The sequence below is a fragment of the Papaver somniferum genome, chromosome 10 (assembly GCF_003573695.1).
Source record: "Papaver somniferum cultivar HN1 chromosome 10, ASM357369v1, whole genome shotgun sequence".
Lineage (NCBI taxonomy): Eukaryota > Viridiplantae > Streptophyta > Magnoliopsida > Ranunculales > Papaveraceae > Papaver > Papaver somniferum.
The window spans coordinates 8,041,895-8,062,942 of record NC_039367.1 but is presented as its reverse complement, the minus strand read 5'-3'; the positions used below and the strand labels follow the sequence as shown (position 1 = coordinate 8,062,942).

The 21,048-nt window shown below is 37.2% G+C and overlaps 2 protein-coding genes, 1 long non-coding RNA gene and 1 pseudogene across 4 annotated transcripts; 3 read left to right on the top strand and 1 right to left on the bottom strand.

The window, feature by feature from the left end:
* The first annotated feature begins 1,976 nt into the window (after positions 1 to 1,976).
* LOC113317073 lies at positions 1,977 to 5,621 on the top strand (annotated as a pseudogene).
* On the bottom strand, positions 4,045 to 7,496 carry LOC113317074 (putative F-box protein At1g67623). Its single transcript, XM_026565222.1, has 3 exons — positions 5,654 to 7,496; positions 5,191 to 5,353; positions 4,045 to 4,551 (listed from the first exon to the last, which is right to left on the bottom strand). Exons 1-3 carry the CDS (start codon positions 5,782 to 5,784, stop codon positions 4,114 to 4,116), a joined length of 732 nt encoding a protein of 243 aa, XP_026421007.1. The 5' UTR covers positions 5,785 to 7,496; the 3' UTR covers positions 4,045 to 4,113.
* A 694-nt stretch (positions 7,497 to 8,190) lies between these two features.
* On the top strand, positions 8,191 to 8,766 carry LOC113317969. Its single transcript, XM_026566085.1, has 2 exons — positions 8,191 to 8,370; positions 8,460 to 8,766. The coding sequence occupies exons 1-2, from the start codon at positions 8,245 to 8,247 to the stop codon at positions 8,748 to 8,750; spliced, it is 417 nt and encodes a 138-aa protein (XP_026421870.1). The 5' UTR covers positions 8,191 to 8,244; the 3' UTR covers positions 8,751 to 8,766.
* Positions 8,767 to 12,507: 3,741 nt separating this feature from the next.
* LOC113317871 lies at positions 12,508 to 19,151 on the top strand. 2 transcript variants are annotated; one of them, XR_003344074.1, is made up of 8 exons: positions 12,508 to 12,820; positions 12,917 to 13,496; positions 15,175 to 16,164; positions 16,249 to 16,341; positions 16,428 to 17,497; positions 17,572 to 17,878; positions 17,956 to 18,572; positions 18,664 to 19,151. It is a non-coding gene; the product is annotated as an uncharacterized LOC113317871 (long non-coding RNA). The 2 variants fall into 2 exon arrangements; XR_003344073.1 differs by having other exon boundaries at positions 17,572 to 18,572.
* Positions 19,152 to 21,048: the final 1,897 nt, after the last annotated feature.

The window sequence follows — 21,048 nt, the reverse complement described above, 5'->3', positions numbered from 1 at the left end:
CTTTGAGAAAGTCCGATTAAACCATTTCTGGTCATATAACCTCTAATTTATCCCACGTTTTTGAGTTGCTTCTACAAAGGTTCTGGACATAGGTTTTCCGATACGAGGTATGAGTAAATGGTGACTACTTTCACTGCCATGTGCAACAAGTGAAAGTATATGCTTAGATAGATTATGCAATGGGTACGAGAGTTAAATTTTTACTTTATACCCAATAAGTTATACAGATCTTTCATAGAAAATTAGTTATCTACTATTGATTTTGCTATATTTTTTTCCCTGACTTCATGCGTCTAAAATTTGAGGTGTTCGTAAGAAAACCTTATCCTAAAATTTGAGGTGTTCTGATCATCATCAAGGTTTAAATGCTTGGGTTCCCTTTTCAATCGCCTCCTGATCCAATCAGGTGTATATGGGCAAAAAATGTATTAGATTTTTCAATGCTCTCTTTTGTGTAATTGCAAGTATTCATCAAGCCAGATTTGGGATCTGTTGATGCGTTCATGTTTGCGTATTCCAAACTTTGGTGGTATGAATTGTGTGATGAACTGCTTAAAAAGATACTCATTTAACTCCTTAGCTCCTCCCAGTCCATAAGATATCCAACACTGAGTAGCTATGTTTGAAGGTGAAATAAGAAAATATCAGTTATTGATTTTTTGTTACTGTCAAATATCCAATGTTGCACTATATATGCTAAAACATGCATCAAGTTGATTTTTGGCTTCTATTAAACACTTACATTCAGTGATTCACACCTTTAATATTGCAAATTCATTTTGGTAGCTTTTGCGGCTGGTGCACCCAGTTAGATATTTAAAAAAAATGGTGGCTATAAAAGAGAAGGCTCATAGATCGAGGTTTGGCCTCCTGTTCACGTTATTGTTAGTATCTATATCGAACCTAATCACTTCCATAAGCCTGCAAGCTATATTTATTTGCAATGTTTTCCATAAAATTGTTATTGGTAAGTGGGAACATAAATCTACTATATATGGCAATACGGTTTTTGGCCATAAATATTATTAGACTATAAAATCTTTCTGAGCAAGTAATGGAGCTCTGCTTCAATGTGTGTTCCAAGCTCAGGGAAATGTCAGATAGAACCTTAATTTACGTTAGAGGGGTAGAAATGCTACAACTTTACATACAAAATCTTATTTGTTTCAAACGACTAAATTACTTTTTGATATACATATTATGTTTGTTGTCCCGTGAAAGTGGTCGACCAGAAGGGTCAAGTCGCGACAATCTAGGAAGCTCCCATGCTAAACGTATATGTATCCGTTGAAGATAATGTACATGTTTTACTTTAGATTTCCTATTTGGACTGAGGATGTTGATGTTTTCAGTATACCTTTCAATGTACTATAAAGCCCAAAACTTTCTATAGATGAACAGATTTGTAGTCTTTTAACTGATTCGAGTACAGTAGTTTCCTGATGCATGCAAAAGTTGTTTCTTGTTAGACACTTATGTCATCTTAAATTAACCACAGGTCATCTTTTATTATTTTCCATAAAAAAAACAAATATTGTCCATAATCGTCTTAGGTGGTTTAGACCAAGCCCAAACAATTTACAAGAAATTGGGTGCTTTATAATTCTCATGTCTTTATCATCGGTGGTCAATAGGACGGTGATTAATCAACTAGCAACGTTTGAGCTTGACTACGATTCGAAAAAGTTTTAGTATACAAAGACATGGATTATCTAGAGTTGATATTCCATTAAGATTAAGCCTTTCTAACACAAAATTCTTTGATCAGTAACGTAAAATTTGATTTATACTTACATCACATCACGTCCAAATCCTTCGCAACTTATATATATAATATAATTTGATTGTTAAAAGAAATAGTTTGATTACTAAAGAGTATCAAACTTCCACATCCATTAAAAATAATCAGACAAATCATAAATTCTTTGAAGATATTTTATTGCAGGTAACGGGTGCGGAGCGAAGCCCATCACATCAAACGGCAATTCCCATCGTACCCGGTGTATATCACGGGTTACATACTAGTGAAGTGCTACTGTAGTCGTTAGATTAGTCACCTAGGAATCCTAGAGAAGCCCCTCTATCGGATTTGTAGGCTCCTGTACGAGGCTTCAAAACAAAGGCAGATAAGCGAGCGAGGGAGAGAGAGTTTTAGAAGATAGAGAGAAATGGCTATCCGTCTGAGTCACCCTCTTCGTCACCATTTATTATATCCAAATCAACATACCAGTAAACCTCTTCGAATTCGCAAATTCTCAATTAAGAATGAAAAATCAGAACCAGTTGAACCACACAAGGTAATTGGATTATTCTCTACTTAGTTCAGTAGTATGCAATTATGTTTTTAGGGAACTCAATTTCATACTATAGAGCTCTTGAATAAGTTGTGTACGAATTTATAGGAACCATGTTTTTAAGTTCTGCAGATGGTAATGAAAGTAAAACAAACGCTTGAGAAAGATTACAAAAATCTCCCAGTTGGAAAGAACGGAAGAGATGACGAAGATATGATTCTTTGGTTTCTTAAAGATAGAAAATTTGACATTGGGGAATCTGTTTCAAATTTGACTAAAGCCATTGTATCCATTACAACCTTATTCATGATTTCATTAATATTAAATAGCATTTGGAGTTTTGGACTGCTTGCTTCAATTAGTCTCATGGAAGTTCTGTTGTTTTGCACGGAAAAGTATTTCATTAGCATTAATATCATGTTTGGTTCAAGTATTTAGATTCCTGTTATATTCAATTACCTGAACCAAGTATTCTGTAAGTAACTTTACAAATATGGTGGAAATTTTTGTTATTGGCTTTTGATTTTACAGTTTCGCATAGCATTCTACTTTCTTTTCAGTCATTCATGCAAATTGTAGTATTCATCCTTGACCCAACTAGAAATGGCGTCAAGAGTTTAACGTTTCAGAATTGTCGGAGGAATCTGTAGAGAGACTAGCTCGATCTGGGAAAGCCTAGGTGCATGACTGTCTTGATGTCAACGGCATGCCGGTACTTGTGGTTGTGGCTTCTAAGCATTTTCCTGATGTAAGACTGAAAAGTCAATTCCCTATGTACGTTGTTCTTAGTATCATGGATATAAATTAGTGATCTCAAGAAAACGTTGTATTCTTTTATAGCATTGAACTTTATCTTTTGTTGCGTTATCAGTGTTCATGGTATCTGATATTACTTGGTTCTTTGGGTGTTTCTTAAGCTGTCATATCATGTTTTCTTGTAACTGCAACAATGATGTGGTTGCAGAAGGAAGATCAAATTGAGAATGAGAAACTTTGTGTTTTTCTGATTGAGAAGGCATTAAGTAGACTCCCAGATGGGAAAGAAGAAATACTTGGAATATTTGACTTCCGGGGATTTGGCACAGAGAATTCCGACTTTGAATTTTTGAGGTTTCTGGTAATGTTAACTTAACTCTGGATTCACAATTTTCGATCAGTCACTACATTTCATTCTTCATTCTTTTTTTTTTTTTCTTTACGTAGAGTTATGATTTCATCTCGAAAACTAATTAATAGAAGTTTCTGGTGGCATTGTATCATTGCACTATAAGATGAATAATATATATACAGTCATCCGCATTAGGGACTTTATATAGTTGAATTCTACCATCCACTTGAAGATGTCAAATACGTTATGACTAATTGGCTTGTTTCTTTATTTCACAGTTTGATGTGTTCTATTATTACTATCCAAAGCGGTCGGGACAGGTTCTGTTTGTAGATACCCCCTTCTTGTTTTTTCCGCTTTGGCAGCTAATCAAGCCCTTATTAAGATCATATGCTTCTCTTGTAAGTTCAACTAAAATCTACCTCTGCAAGTTTGTTCCTGGTCAGTGCTCCAAAAATGTATGTATGACGATGGATGTATATTGCTATTATGCCTGGTAATATGGTTAGTTTTTATATGCAGGTGAGATTTTGCTCTGCTGATAGCGTACAGAAGGAATACTTCACTGAAATGACAGTACCAACAAACTTCAGAGACTAGTAAAGCAATCTACACGAATGATATTCTTAAGGTACGTTGTATGCCATATAATCAGTTTAACTACCCATTTGAAGAAAATTGTTTATTAGTTACTACGAGACTCATGACTAACTAGTTGACACCTAGTACCATTTTAATAAAATGAGAAAACTCGCGGTTGCATCTGCATATTTCGCAATCCGACATATCTTCGTAATCCGACGACCATCCATTTACATTTTTCTGACTAGTTGTGCATCTTGAACTATTGCAAGCTTGGCTTTGTGAGGGATTTGAGGGATTAAGAGAATTGTTAACCCACAATTGCCTAATAACCCTCCTTGATTTCCTTCGACATTCTTCGACATCTTCACCTCTTGATCTCTCGTTATTGGATCTTTTTGTTAATATTCTGTTCAATAATTCTCTCCCTCTAAGGATTGATTGATTATCACCAGAATCAAGGAATATAATTCCTAGAACATATGTGGCAACTGTATGCCCAGAATTAGATGATCTTTGCAATAACTCCCGTCCTAACTCGATTTGGTTGTTATAAAAGAACTCCACCTAAGACCAAAAAAAAAAAAAAAAGAAACTTAAGACAAATTGAGATAACAAAACTTTAGGTGTTTGCTGATTAATGAAGAGAATTTCATAAAACTGAGATGTGAGTCAATTGTGGGTCCTGTATATTGATATCTGTTCGCACAAGCCATCACACCAATAGGTGGTCTTCAATCTGAATGACCCCAGGGACCTTGTTGCAAAAGGCTTCAAAGGATTATTAGCTTAAATGGTTTTCTTGTGGGACTTAGAAAAGCCACTCCCCAAGTAATCTTAGAAAAGTTAGGTTAAGAAAGATTGATATAGGCGCAAGCTCGGTGGTCAAGAAAGATTACAAGATCCACATAAGACCCGCAAGCTTACAAGATATCTAATTTTTATCAACCCATTCAGTGGTTCGTTGTCATGTGATGTGACTAGAAGAAAGTTGCAAAATGGAACAGAAAATCAGGAAGTTTGCTATTTGATTATGTCAGCCTAATGTAAATATTGATTTCTTGTCAGTCCGACAAAGATATATCACTAGAAAGATCAAAGATGCATCAATAACCATGTATTCGCCTTTTCAACCCGCAAACTGATTTACCGTCACTAGTGTTTAGTACAACAAGTAAGAGAATGTTTTATGAAACAAATACATACCATTCCTTGCCTATACAGAACTTCTGGATTTTGAGCGTGTTCGCATCGTTTCAGGAAAGATGCAACCTCGGCCTTCGAGGTCCATTGAATTACTGGGACTTCATCAAGGGAGGCATGTCGGAGTATAAAATCGTCCTGTGCAACTTCATGGAAAAACTTGCAACTGCAGTATGATGACAGATAAGAATCCATGTTGATGTCAGCCAGGTAAAGTTATACTCCTAAAGGTCTACAAACCAGTAAGTGAAATTATTGCTGTTTTGTAATTTCAAAACCTTTATGTTAATCTATAGAGTTAGAAAAAGTGTCCAACATTGTTCCTGGTTTTTTTAAATGCCTTTGTTGTTGTGTTTTGTGAGGCAATAAGAATAAAAGAAGGCTATTAGATGAATCTTAATTACACCCAAAAATTAATAAAGATAAACAGCAAAGAAAGAAAAGTACCATTGAAAACATTGCTTACGTTTGGTTGACGTTTAAGTGGTCAGCTAATGATGAAGAAGCCACCTTCGCCAATATCTCTGTAAGAACTTCATGCGGTATGGATTTGATCATCAGCATACTCCCTCTATAACATGTCTTAATATCAGCCATTGTTGATGATTTGGTTCTGGTTATTCTTTTTCTTGACTTTTTCTTATTCCCTGACCTTAAAGTAGAAGCCCGTGTCCTCTCTGTTGCAAATTTGTAGTAAGTTTAAAAAAGAATGACCCACTGATCGTAAAGAAAGAGAAAAAAAAAAGAGAGAAGGTAGAACAAAAGTTTATGAATGGAAGAGAATAACGATGGGAAGTTGATATTTATAGGTTGTAATGAATGATTGACATTGAGTTCATCTAGGAATTGGTTTTGTTTCCTAACCAGGAGGAAGTCATGGTAAAAAGACACTAAATACATTCATATTCTAGTTGTGATCACGAAGTTTTACACGTTTTAACGGTAGTCACTCGCAGTAAAACGAGTCAGATATTCCTTATACTTAATCAGGCATCATCAAACAAGTTACAGAGACTGATAATTTAGGAAATAGGATTGGCTGCCTTTAGCAACTGTCTTTGACTTTGAATGGGAATAATCTTTTTTTGAACAACCTTAGGAATATAATCGGCTCGGCTGCCTTTGAAGTTTTAGCCCTTGACAAAAATAGCGGCGCTCTATAATAGTCTATATAACTAAGTGGGATCCCATTGGTTAATTAATCAGCGCTGCAGTCATGTTCGTTTTGACTACTTCTGTAAGTAGGACCTGTTGATGGCCAATATTGACCACTAAACTCGAGATATCTCGTACCACACCAGTAATGGCTGGAACTCCAGAGGCCTACGCAACCGTAGCCCCTAAGATGATGCGTTGTAGTCCACCAATGAGTATCACTAGATGGACGCGGTCGTGTTTTTTTCTTACCATTTTCTTTCTTTTCCGAGCTGATTATTGTGAGTGATATCTATAATACAAAACAATATAGGTTTTTGAGTCTTGGACGGTCGCAAATATGTGATCCGACCAACTTAGTCTCATCATAGCAAAAGATATATAGCGGTTGTGGTGTTTGTAACCCCCTCTAGCCCTCTTAATTACTTCTTTTTCAATTAAACGTTACAACCATTAAATGGTAGCATTACAAACAAAAAAAATTTAAACTATAAATGCTACAATAACTTTTAACCATGTCTTAAAAAAAGAAGAGGGTGCGAATCTTCAACTGCTACAATAACTTTTAACCATGTCTTCAAAAAAAAAAAGGGGTGCCAATCTTCAACAATCTGCAAAACACAAACAATGTATTCTTTTTAAAAATAATAGGAACAATTTTTATTCTACTCATGAAAAATTTCAAAAATACAAAGCATGATTCCATTGTACTCATTGGACAAATGGAACAATCGAGTGAGGTGAGGAAAGTTACGTGGAGTGCAATACCTTGGGAGTTGTAGTATGTAAAACCCAAAAAAAAAAAATTGCAATCGAATAAGCCAACCTTAATCAACCTGCAAAATAAAAATAACATTAGAGTTTCTATATGTAAAACACAAAAAAAAAGAACTTTAGAAAAATGAAACAATCGAGTAAGGTGAGGAAAGTTACGTAGAGTGCAATACCTTGGAAGTTGTTATATGTAAAGCCCCCCAAAAAGATGGCAATCGAATAAGCCAACTACAATCAACCTGCAAAATAAAAATAACATTAGAGTTGCCATATGTAAAATCCAAAGAACAAAGAACTTTAAAAAAATATATACTTAGAAAGGAAACGTTGCAACAACCTCTTTGCGAATAAATATATGTTTGCATACTATTTCGAGGAAACTTTACAGCTACAAAAAAGGAAGAATGGATGATCTTCAAAAACATTTTTTAAAAGCTTGTACATTTTTTGAAACCAATTGATAAAGTTTATTATGTTAGAATAATATAAAAATAATAATAGTTTTACAAAGGAAGAGAGACCGAAAAGGAAACGTTATTAAAAGATATAAATTTCTACTCATAATAAACGGAGCTAATACTTAAGGCGTGCACAGCTAAATAAGGATTAAATCTCACCATTTGAAATACTTACCTAATCGGATAGTATATGGGCATGCACAACTAAGATTTAGGATTAAATCTCACCATTTCAACTCGGCAAACGTTACAAATTTAAGAGTTAAAGCTTACCGTTTTGAATAGAAATACTTACCAAATAATATGTAGAATTAAAGCTTAAGAAATAAATCTCACCATTTCTCACCTAATTATCCTCCCATCATCATAAATACAATGCAACGAAACGGCTGCTCCTAATTATTCATGTATAATAGGTAGAAGAAAAAAAAACGCCCAATAAATTAAAAGGTACACTTATTACTATTGTTCAATGAGCGTGTATATAAATACAGGAATGTATTTCTTCAACCACACCCATCCACTCATTCACACATTTCTCATTCATTCACTCATTCCCAACTTTTTTTTTTGGTGAAATTTTTAGCTTAAGAGTATCAACATGTCAAACATGATTAGTTGCAGCCCCAAGAAAAGCGTTACCCAAAATGTGTTTGCTTCCTTTTCGAGAATGCATGATTGTGATGAAAATGAACCTTCAGAACTCAAGTTTCGTGTTGCGAGAAAATGGGAAGAGATCGATTTCATGGCGACGAACGAAGTCACTACTTTGGATTTACTAATGATTGACGAAAACGTGAGTATATTGTTATTGCGATCTGAATGAGACTATTTTTTTTAAATACAATAAAATAGCATTCTAATCAATCTTTACATCCTACACAGGGAGATACCATGCACGACATCGTCCCTAAGAAATTGATATGGAAGTTCAGGCCATTGCTCCATGAAGGAGGGCTCTATACACTCGCCAAGTTCAACACCACAACGGAGAAATCCAGATTTCTTCCATCGAAGAATGATCATCGGTTATTCTTCAAATGGGATACCGAGGTTGACTGTTTGTTGGGAGATACCGGAGGCATTCCCATGCATGCCTTTTCCTTTGTTGAATTTGGTAACTTAGAGTCTAGGATAAACAATATCCACCTTACGGGTAGTCATTGTTTTTCCTAAAACTCCAGGTACTAAAACAACCAGAAGTTTTTTTTTAATTTTAATAATTTTTTTTTTAATCTAATGCCAAAATAAGACAGGTGATTTTTAATCAGAAAATATCATTTAATTCATACATCTTTTAAAACTATAAATTAAAAAAAAATGGGAAGTTTTCATTTCTTAATTATTCTGATGAAAAATGTTTAAAGTTTTCATAGCGACGAGTTCTTACGAGTCGATTTCAGTTTTATGTTGATGTGTGATAATTATTAAAATTATTATCATAAACATTATGGTGATAATGTTTATTTCAGTCGCATGCTTTCTAGTTACTTTACATTTAACATTACGGTGAAATTTTTGTTTGCTTTAAGGGTCCGGATCACGAGACTCACGATTTTAGCTAAAGCTTCGGACAAAAGTTTCTCACCGTCTATCTCTACACATTTAACTGTTAACGGTTACCAATTTTGATGTGGTGGCATCCTTTTTTTTCCCAGCAAAAGCCTTGTAGCTCCAACCAAGCAGAGTCGATAAAAAGTTTATAATGTAAAGGAAACTAAAATGAATCTTATCTCTCTCTTTCTCCACATTTTGTTCTTCCGTTACCGAAAGAAAGTCTGTTCCTCGTCTGAGTTCGTTCTTGGTTATTATGGTGATGCTCCTCCTCCGCTTCATCTCGTCGTCTGAATTGGTGGATAGTTGTACGTCATGTAGGGTTCATATTATGGATATACATAAGTTGAATTAGGTGTCAACTCATCAACTCTTTCCATTTCATATAATTGCTCGTGAAACTTTCCAAAAATATTCCAAGTGTATATATCGGCCTCATGCTTTAATATTAGAATTAAGTTCTTTTCAATAATAAGTTGATTTGTATGCTATGGAACATAATTTTTTCAATTTCTTTGTCAACAATCTTTTCTAGTGCTTGTTCATATGTAATTGCAAATTCTTTAAGATTGGCCTTTGGCGAGATAAATTTGTTAAAAACTGCATTTATACCTTCGCCACAACCAGTTATATTCATGTTACCATAAAAGTTCCACGGTGGTTTACAGGTCCAGAATGGTGAAATTTAGATGAAGGGCATATTTGTCATTTAAAGATTGGAGGCAAAATGGTAATTCTACAACTAGGGACCGAGTCATCATTCTGAGCCAATAATTGCCTCCAAAGTTTAGCAAAACTAAAATAGGAGATGACTGAGCGTAAAAAGAGAGCCTTGAACATAAGTTCGATCCTCATTGCCAAAAGACAAGCTCAGCTCTATAGGTCAAATCTCAACTCTCACGAGAAAAACTCATCTCTTGGTCTTTCAGGCACTCATAGTTACGATTTCTAGTATACGTCCCAGCTGAACCATCTCTTATGAAGAGTTTCGTACAACCACAAGACTCGGGCACAAGCCTCATCTAGGGCACATGCTTCTTTCTTAGCATCTCAAATACGCTCAAGGCTAGTAAATTGAGCATGAACTGTACATGTTTATCAAAAAACGTTGATAAACTCCCAAAAGCTCCTCATGCTCACCAAAGGGACCCACAGCCAAGAATTCGGCCTCCACATGACATATGTGACTGGAAACAAAGAGATGGAGTCTAATCCCATCTCCTCTCACACTCTACACATGATTTCTGAGGCATTACTTGCATTTTCACGTGACTCATCATAGTCATGTTCACAAAACAGAGAATATCTCTTTATCTTGGCCAGCGTCGGCTACATAGAATATTTCTCTCTTTCGACACATCATCACAAAGGCTGGCTTAGTCATACGCAAATGAGGGATATCAATTAGGGATTTTTTCTGGCGGTTTATGGCACGTGTAAGAAATATCCTGCCTATTTTTCATCACAGAAGAGAGTTCTCCGCCTAGTTTATCTCAATATACTCATGCAAAGACATGAAAATTTCTCAGCACGACATGCAATCCCTATTTTCACTGACCTGAGATTAAAGAATTCAGCTCTAAATAGATCTTCTATTTCTCCAAGCTAACACACAACTTTCTCATAAACTCTCGGACCTATTATTTATTCTTTGATGTCACTAATCATCTCCGCTTCTCTCCTTAAAACCGGCCCCTCTTATGACTGAAGTAGCCTTTGAACGACCATTGTGTGTGGTTTAGGCGAAGACCATTCATGTTGAACCTCCCGTAATTCACTTTCAAAACCCTAGATTCTCGTTTTTAGCCTCTCAGTGATTTTATATAACTACAATGGGCACTCAAAAAATCATGAATCCATATAAATGTTTTGACCAATTATTGTTACTTCAGCCAAACTCTTTGATCACGGTGTTCCATTTATCCTATCAAAAATCACATCTTTCCTAAATTTTGCTTTTTCTAAGTAAACGTGAGATAACTTTTCTCTGATTTTTTAATATGTTGGAGACATAAACAATGATAACTGTTTGTGAATACCTTCTCTATAGCAATCGCTGTGGCAGCATCTTGGTTTGTTATAATTGAAAATTGATGTTAGCCTCTCATAGCTTCAAGCCAAATACTAAACAACCATGAAAACATAACTTCGGTCTCAACCTGTAAAAATACACATCCAAGCCGTATAGTTAATGATGGTGATTCATCACTGTAAAAGGAGCAAACAACATCTCATATTTATCTGTTCTGTATGTACTATGTATTATCAAAGAAAAATACGTAACCGAGCATCAACCCAAAAAATTTTTACTGCTCTGCCTTGTTCATCAACTTGAACTGCATAAAAAAGCTATGGCTTTTCAAATTGTATTATCCGTAAACTATTGATGACTGAATAGGCATAGCAACTTCCAAGTTCTTACGACTGACATTGTCTAAATGATTCGAACAATTTATTCGGCTAGATTATATCTCCGCACTACCAAAGATCGATAAGGTTTTGAAAAACTGGAGCTCCCTGTAAAATGCCATTGTCAGATCTTTTGTGCCATCTTACATGCATTTCTCAATGAGCATGAGCTTCCTCTTCATTAGTGGAACAAATTTGTGAGTGTGAATATCAAAAAGTTGTGTTACTATCCGTCCGTTGTCGTGAAAAAATCGAATCTTTGCCTTGCAGTCAGATATGAAGGTATTTCAACTTTAATATTTTTTATTTTCTTCTTTTGTTTTATTTCCCTCACGAGCGCACACCATAAAAATTGTTGTCATTTCGCCTACACTTGTTCGAATTCTCATAGAAAACCTATTTAGTCAATCTACTCAGTATAATAATGTTCCTTCGTTTCTTCAATAGTATCAAATTGCATCCCACTTTATGGTGTTTTTATATTACAATAATTTCCAGTTGGAGGGATAATATTAGTAGCATCATGTTCTTCGTTCGAAAATATTTTTGCATCATGCATATCTAAGCCATTATCATTATTTATTTGGAGAGCCATCATGATAACCCTTCTTCTGATGACATGACAAGTTGACAGGTTTATTATGGGAAAAAAGAGATGTAGTTTAGATGAATGTTTGTAATTGGAGGCTTGTTGAGGAAAATATTCGAAGAAAAAGGTTGGTAAAATAATTCACTCCATGAGATCGAAGTTCTTTCAGGTATTATCCGGTTCTTGTATTGTTTAGAAACGAACACCCATTTCTGTGTTGAAGTTCCCAAAAAAAAAATCCCATCTTTGAGCTTGACCTTTAAATTATCCACGATGGATAATGTAAAATGATACATTTGCCATTTTGGGGTGGCAATGAAAATCTTATATTTAACATTAAACCATATCTTCCAAACTTCAATGGTATAACAATTACTAAATTTAGCATGCAGATAATTAAGCTCGATGGATAAAATAGACCTCAACATAAGCATCGTTCAAACATTGAGCAGTGTTTAAATCACTTTCTAATGGTAGGAATAGTTTAAAGCACATTGTTTCATTGTATAGAATGTTCTCTCTCCTTTTCCGACTTTTTTCAGAATTTTTTCTTGCATGTCGCATCTTCCCAAGAACCTAAACTTCTAACCGCGTCAATCCTTATAATTGATACGGTTAGGATTATGCAAACTGAACTTCTCTGTTGTCTAAAGATGGATATTTGAGTCATTCTTCTTAGAGCCAGGACTTATTGGTTTGTAAAGTTTTCTTGCGTCGCTTTTTATATTTTCTTTGTTTTCATCATAGTTCTACAATTTTGTTGAGTTTAAAATCTTTTGAATCGTCTCAGGATCAAAGAGGAAAGCAGAAAAAGTTCAAAGTTTCTAGAGATTCAAAGTTTCTTCCGGAAAAATCAATGAATTGGGTTTATAATTCTACTTTGGAGGTAGTTTCCTGCTTGTCTCTCAAACCTAAGAAATTGACTCAAAGATTTCATCTAGAAGTCCTTATAGGAATGTTACTAACTCACAAGGGTGCTTTATGAAAATATCAAGAATCGAGCTATCTAAAGATTATTGATTTATATTTTTCTTTATTTCGTGTGGTAATTCAGGATCCATTTGGAAATCTTTACGATCCTCGATTATTTCATTTTCTGAAGCTAAGCGTCTGTTTATGTTTAACCAGATTATTTTCCTGTTTTGAATATTCAGTTTGGCTACTTATAGGTTCTAAATATAATGATATTGCTTGTGAAATTCAGAACATTCTTTCGACGAGGAACAAGATTGGTTAATGGTAATTCTAAAAAATTTAACTGGTCTAGTAATCTTGAATATACGATGTATTAATTTGAAATTATATTTCTTCTTGGCCAAGTCAAAGAGGATTTTTTGGTCAGTTTCACGAGGAGCGGAAATTTAAGATTGGTAAGTCGATAATCATTATGCGTCATTGGAAGCTTAGAGATTTCTATATTAACAGAGTGTATAGTTATGATATTTCTCATTCCATTGGAATTCATGGTCTTCTTTTTCATCTGTGGGATGTGAACTGCTTTGAAGAATTATTTTTTCCATGGTCTAAGGTTGTGGGAGTTCATCAATCTAATATTAATGTTAATAAGTGAAGTTATTGTAAAACTAAGGTCATGAGAAAATTAAATGAAATGCCAGTCGTGGTTATATTTTGTGATCTTTAATTAAGTATATAATAGTTACAAGATCATCTTGGTAATAGTTTTGTCCTCAATCAAGAATATCAACCTAATCACAATATTAAATCTGCGGTTTTCGTGATTGATGATACGCTAACTGTGACTACTAATTTTCCCATAGTCTACGTAATGTATACATCTCAGTAAATCTGATACTAAGTAGTAACGATATCTCAGTTGAACTGATAATGCTAAGTAATAAAAGTTACTCAAGATAATAATAATAACGAAGAAATCTAATATAAGGTAAATGCTACTAATTTATCATGAGACACAAGAGATTACGTGGTTCGACTTTCGTCTACGTCCACGGGGTAATGGGTGATTGTTTGTATTAAGTTTTGGTTGTTACAAAGATCTTAAATGCTTCCCAAAGTAGTAGAGAGAACTCAAGTTGTAGTAAATACTTAAGTTCTAAACATTGAAGAGGTATAAGCTTAAGACTAGATCGTCTCTCCTGGGTATTGGATGCCTTTCTTTGTTGGTGAAGCTTGATATTTATAGCCCCTTCTGTTCTAGATATATCTTTGATGTCTTTGGGTCCATCGTATCCTGATATATCATAAAAATGGTACCTTCGTTCACCGGGGGCCACACAGTTATTTTGTATGCGGTCACTAAAACCGTGACATGTACTCCACTGAATATTGGTATTCACAGTTTGCCCCTTTTCTTTCTTATTCTATCCACTGGTAGGATTGGAAGAAAAAACTTCCATAACACCGCCATTTTTGCATGCATGGATTGGGTGGTACCGATGTGTCCTTTCATGCAATAACTTCCCCTTGAATTTCGAGATAACTAAATTTTGGATTTTTCAGCCGCCTCCTATAAGAAGAAATTTAAGGAATGATATTCATTATCTTCCTTTTCCTTCTCTCACTATCGCTCTCTGTCTCTTTGACGGAGATTTCTTCTTCTCTCTTTTGCTTTCAACTGTTGGTCTTCTCTTCCACTCCCAAAATCTCTCGCTCGATCTTCATCAGCAGGTTGGTAAACATTTGTTGTCGGATTACTGTAGCTTTATGTATTCCTCATGCTTGGTTCGAATTTTTTTCCTCTTGATTGTCGATGTTGATGTGGTGCTTGCATGAAGTGATTTTGATCTTCCCGTGCTTTTACATGTTATTTAAGAACATGGGTTATTCCCCATTTCGCGTTTTTACCATGATTATGTCATGATTGTTCTTCGCCTGCTAAATTGACCATGAGGGTCATTCGTTCTTCGTTGCGTATCATGAGTTGATTAAATAGTTTCCTACTTGTTTCCTTTGGTTGGTTTAGTTAAACCCATGCCCAAAGTACACTCGTTTTTCCCCCAATTGAATTTTTGAGTTGACTGCAATTTTTTTCCGCCATTGTTGATGGTCTGTTCTTCCTTCTGGTGTTAGGAATTATGAGGCTTCCGAAGAAACCTGCGCGTAAAGATCCGAGGCATAGATCCTCGACTGATCCTCCTCCGCGTGTGGATCATCTTGACGCTACGCCTTCCCCTCCTCCTGAGGCTACTGAGGATATTGAGGTGCCTGAGGCAGCTGAGCATACTGAGTTACCTGAGATAGACCTTCACCTTTGCCACATTATGAATTACATAGATTGCAACTTCTCTACAAGGACAGCTATTCTGGATGGTCCCTTGCTGAAATCTCCAAGTCTTTTCGCCTGCATAAGTTTGAAATTCCTTTGTTGATGGTCCTGACGTTCTCACTGAGTCTCTGATTCGGAGCATTCCTTATGATGAGAACAACCTATTGATCAGCGTTGACCAGTTGGCTGAAGGTATGCTCGTACCTTTGTATAATAGAAAGGATCCCTTCTACTACGATGTAAAGTCCACCAGGGATGACCCTGTGAACAAGACTCAGGTCCGAGGGGTGACGTAGTATACCGGTAACTACTGTCGTGCCCTTCGTGAAAGTTGGTACCGTAGCAAGGGTAAGACTACTCTGAAATCTTATGAGTCTATGACCCCTTTTCTCCTGAGAGGTATAAGCAGGAGGATTACACCCCTTCCAAGTTCAATGCCACGTATGCTGATGCCCATTCAGAAAAGCAATCTTCTTCCTTAGTGTGTTGGTCCACGCCGCATTCACGTTTCTGCCAAGCAGATTAGGGAAGGCAATAGCCTTCATTTATTGGAGGAGATTGACAAGACTGGGTTGACGGTTATCCCTTACTTGGCTAGGATTTTCTTGCCGAAGTCTGATCGTATTCGTCTTGATCATGATAATCGTTTGGAACGTACTCCTCTTCGTGTCGTTGGTCCTTGGGCCTACGGATTTACTACCGCAAATCCCAACGTTCCTCGTACAGCTTCGTCCCTGCCTTCTAAATATGATGGCTACCAGCCTTGGGTTTTTAACCCTGCCGATTATGATGAGGTAAGCTTCGTTGGAATTTCTTCAGTTTTTCCATCTTTGTTATTTAGCCTTTTGCTAAGTATTTTGATGCTTTTCTTTTTGTAGCCTGCCCCCGCTTCTTCTGCTGGTAACTCCGTAGCTACTCGGACAAGGAAAATGAGGGCTTCTATTGGAGCAACTAAGTCAACACCTGCGTAGGTAAGGATTATAACCCTACCTTAGTGTTCGTAGGTATCTTAGTATTTTACCCATAATCCTCAGCTTACGCATGTGTTGTTGTACAGTCTTCCAAGAAGAAAGGAAAGTTGAAAGCCGTGATCGATGTTCAAGAATCTGATGAGGATCCCAAGGTTGTTGAAGAGGAACCTGATGATGAGGACATGGATGATACTTCCCTTAGTCCTAATTTAGAGGATATTGAGGAAGATTTTTCAAAAGAAGGTCCTAGTCCCATTCGTGGTGGTTCTGTTGAAGGCGATAATCTTCAGGTTGGCGGTGGCTCTTTGCTAATGAGCCAAGCGAGTTCTCACATGGCTGTGATCCCTACTCCTTTGTTGAGGTGCCTGCATTTTCTTCCCCGAGTGATATGCAACTTGTTGCTTCGGATGTCACTAGTGCTATGGTGTTGTCTTCTAAGGGACCTCTGTCCTCTCCTGCTACTTCGCGTCATTGAAGCGGTTCGTTCGCGAAGGGTGTTGTTCCTGTAGTAAGGGTCAGCAGTTCGGATTCTCGGCCGAAGAAGAAGTTTGTGATTTATCTTGGTAGATTCTTCTTCAATGTTATGCCCGCTCCATTGGGAAGTGGTCAGTCTGCTTCTACTTCCCTCGTTAGCAAGGTTGTTAGGCCACCTCCTTCGTCACCTGATTGGAATGTCATGGGTATCCTTCCTTCTGCCGGTGACATGGATTTGGTTGGTTCTTCTAGACAGGTACTTGATTTTTTCCCTAGATCTTCCACCATGCCATCCCTTCGTCGTGGTGAGGATCAAGTATTGATACCTCATGCTCGCTATCAAGCGACTAGTGGGGTTTTTACTGATCTTGGGAAAGGTAAGTTACCTAAGAATTTGAGCCTTGGGAGCTCTGATGATGCCATCCTTGAATCCATATTACGGGATGCTAAGGGTCCCTTTTCTGCTGAGGTTGATCGTCATCAGTTGAGTGATTCTCGGGAGATTGATTCAAAATTGGATACTCTGAAGGCTCAGTATCGAGTGGCTAAGGACCTATTCATTGATCCAGACTGACTTTGTTCTAGCCAGAGCTTTGGTGAAATCCACAGGGTTAGCATCCAAGATATGGAGACTTTCATGGATACATATGCTGACTTTCTTCCTCTCATTTCCTTGTTCTCGGTAAACGACTATTCTTCCACCTTTTGTGCATTGCTTTGAACCTTCATTTATTCTTATGTTCTATTGTTTTGTAGCTTCGCAAGCAAATCGATGTTGGATGTACTTTTTTCAAGTTCTATAGGGATAAGTGTACTCACTTGAGTGCTCTTTTGGAGCGTGCTCGCCAAGATTATGCCTTCGTTAGTGCGCAACAGTCTTCTTCAGGTGATGCTGCTTCTTCTGCTAAGGTACCTTTGTTGAAGAGTGAGTTGAGAAAGACTCAAAGGTCCTTAGAAGCTTGTTTTATGGCTCTTAAAAAAGCCAATGATGCTACAAAGGTTGCTGAGGAGGGACGCAAAGCGGTTGACTTTGCTTTGGCTTCTGAATCCTCCAAAGTTATAGGTTCGTTCTTTCTCCCTTTTAGCTTCATTTTTATTTTTGTCTGGTAGCATGGTACTGAGAGTACCTACGCCTGCCAGTTGGTAGCTCCGGTGAGCTTAGACACCTTTGGGAGCAAGTGGCCAAGTTGACCTCCCATGTTTGGTATTATCAGAAGAAGTCTGATAGGTTAATGAACATGACTGTTCATAATGAGGCACAAATCTCCCTTGAGGCTTCTCATAACTCAGACCTTGTGAAGAAGATGGCTCTCCTTCGTGAAGAGTGTGACGAAACCCTTAAGTAGAAAGAGGATCTCATATTAAAGAAAAAGGAGGATATTGCCTTAGTTGAAAAACGTCTCTCAGCTCAAGAGATTATCCGAAAAAGCATCATGCAGACTTTGAAGATGTCTGCACTTCCTTAGCTAAAGTTACCACCAAACGTAACGTATTATCTTCTGAGGTTCGTTCCCTTAAGGATAAGATTAGTGAGGATTCTTCAGTGTCCCCTTCCGCATCCCATGCATATATGGTCAAAAGGTTGGCAGAGTTAGAGGATGTTTACCGAGTTTTATCCTCCGAGAATACTTCGCTCCGGATAAATGTTGAAGATCTCCAGACCGAACGTGATACTTTGGCTGAGGATCTTAATGCTACCGAGGACGATCTTGCCGAAGATGAGCGTAGTTTGGAAGATTCCCTTAGCCACGCTGGAGGTAGCTTAAGGGCTTCTTTTTTTTTCGTATCCTCTTTTATGCCCCGTATTGATGCCTTTTTGTTTCTCACTCATCCCTTGTATGTCCTCAGGTCTTCAGGAACAACTCATAGGTGTGAACGCCAAGGTCAGTCACCTTCAAAGCTAAGTATCTTCATTGGAGATAGCCCGTCAGTTTGATGCTGCTTCAAAGTTCAATGCTGAGACACTTCAGCAAGCCAATGACCACCTAAGTGCTCAGATGATGGAGCTCCTTCATAAATCAGCTTATGATTTGGAGGCTCAGGCTTCGCGGATGAAATTGGAATATGAGCATTCAGATATTGATTATATAAATAAGGCCTTTGTTGAAGCTGAACGCTAAGCTGATGGAGTTGTCTTTGATCGTCTCCCTTACCCTTGATTCTATCGTTTGTACTTTGTTTAAGTAAACTTCTTTTTGTTGTTTATGTCCTCAGCTGAGGTATCTTCTTTCGCTGAGATGTCTCCGTTCTTTGAAACAATGTCTTATGGTTGCTTGAACCTTCATGTTATCTTCCATGCAACTTTTTAAAGAAATGTGAGACATATTTTGGTAAAATTATTATTTCACCTATGTTTTTGCATGATTTTTTTCGTTTAAACGTAGTGTGTCTAACCGGTCGCACAATCAAGTCATTACAAGGTGCTAAGGTATGTTTAACCTTTGGTGGAATATTCAACGTCCTACCAGGATATCCTTTGGCCATAAGGTACCATGGTGCGAGGGTCCCTACGTGGGAAATAATTTTCCTGTAACCCTACGTGTTCAGCGTGAAGGCTGCTTTACTTCGACATGGTATCTCTATAGGGGATATCTTATCTTTTCTTATGCCTCATGGAAGGAACCGTAGCCACGAGGATCCGAGATTAACATATGCACAGTTATGCCTTGCCATGCCTCATCGTCACTCCTGACGGTTGGTGTCTATTTTAATCCAATGTATATCAATTAAAGCTTCTTTCTTTGATTAGTAAGATTTATAATACCTTCTTTTCAGGGACAGAACATGGTGGGCTACCCATACCTTTCTTTTCCTGATTTAATCACCATTCTACTACGGGTAGTACTTTTTTAAGTACATCGCATTCCAATGGTGTTGTAGCACTTCTCCTTTTGTGGTTCTTAGGTAGTAAGATCCCTTCCCAGAGGTATCATGTATGATGTAGGGTCCATCCCATGTTGGAGCTAGTTTGACCCACTCCTTATTCCTTTGATACAGTGCTATCTGACATAGTACGTATTCCTCAACCACAAAGTTCCGAGGGATGACCTTCTTTTTGTATTCCCGAGATAGCTTCGCTGATAATTCACCATTTTTTGCAGGGTCACCTCCCTTCTTTCTTCAAGGTTATCCAGATATTCTAACATTAAATTTGTTGTTAGATTTTTCTCCTAGACCTCTGTTTTTGTTGTTGGAAGTATAACCTCCGTTGGAATAACTTCTTCGGCTCTATAGGTTAGTAAAACTGGAGTTTTTCCCGTGGATGACCTTCTTGTTGTTTGATAGGCCCATAGAACGTTGTGTAACTGTTCACACCACCTCTTTTTGTGCACGCCAAGATTCTTATTCAAGTTCATTGATATGGTCTTGTTAGTTGCCTCCGCTTTCCCATTGCTTTTGGGATAGATCGTAGTTGACTTGTTCTTTTGAATGTTGAAGGTGTCAAACAACATGTCAATGTTCTTTCCTTGTAGTTGTTTGCCATTGTCCGAGACTATGGTTGCTGGTATTCCGAACCTGCATATGATTTGCTCAAATAAGAATTTGAAGACATCTGTGTTTCTGATTCTTTCCAAAGGCTTTGCCTCCACCCACTTAGTGAAGTAGTCCGTATCCACGATGAGGTATTTCCTTTTCAATTTTCCCTCTATCAAAGGTCCGACTATATGAACCCCCCATTTGACGAACGACCAAGGGCTGATAACCGAGTTAATCTTTGTTTCTGGTGCTTTGATCTTCTTGGCGAAGCTCTGAAACCTTTCACATCGCTAAGCCATATTATTTGAATCCTCGTCCATGCTTAGCCAGTAGTATCCCTATATTTTGGCTTTAACTTTCAGTGATCTTCTTCCACTGTGGTTGCCAGCATCTCCGTTGTGTATATCATGGAGTATTCTTCTTCCTTCGGTTCGTGAGAGGCGTCGCATTAGGGGTCCGAGAAATGACCTCCTATACAATACTCCATCACGAAGTCTATAAAGGACTTCCTTTGACATGAGTTTTCGAGCCTCTTTTATTTCGGTTGGTAACGTATCTTTGTCAAGGTATTGGTGAATTGGAACTCTCCAATCATCTTCCGACTCATTTCCCTCGCCTTCTTCTGGCATGAATTGATCTTCGTCTGACTGTTTCGCTTCTTCGTCTGATTACTTTATTTCTTCGTTTGTTATTTCCTCGTTTGCTTCTCTCATAGCCCGAGTATGGACGAACAATGTTTCTTCTGTGCCTGAGATG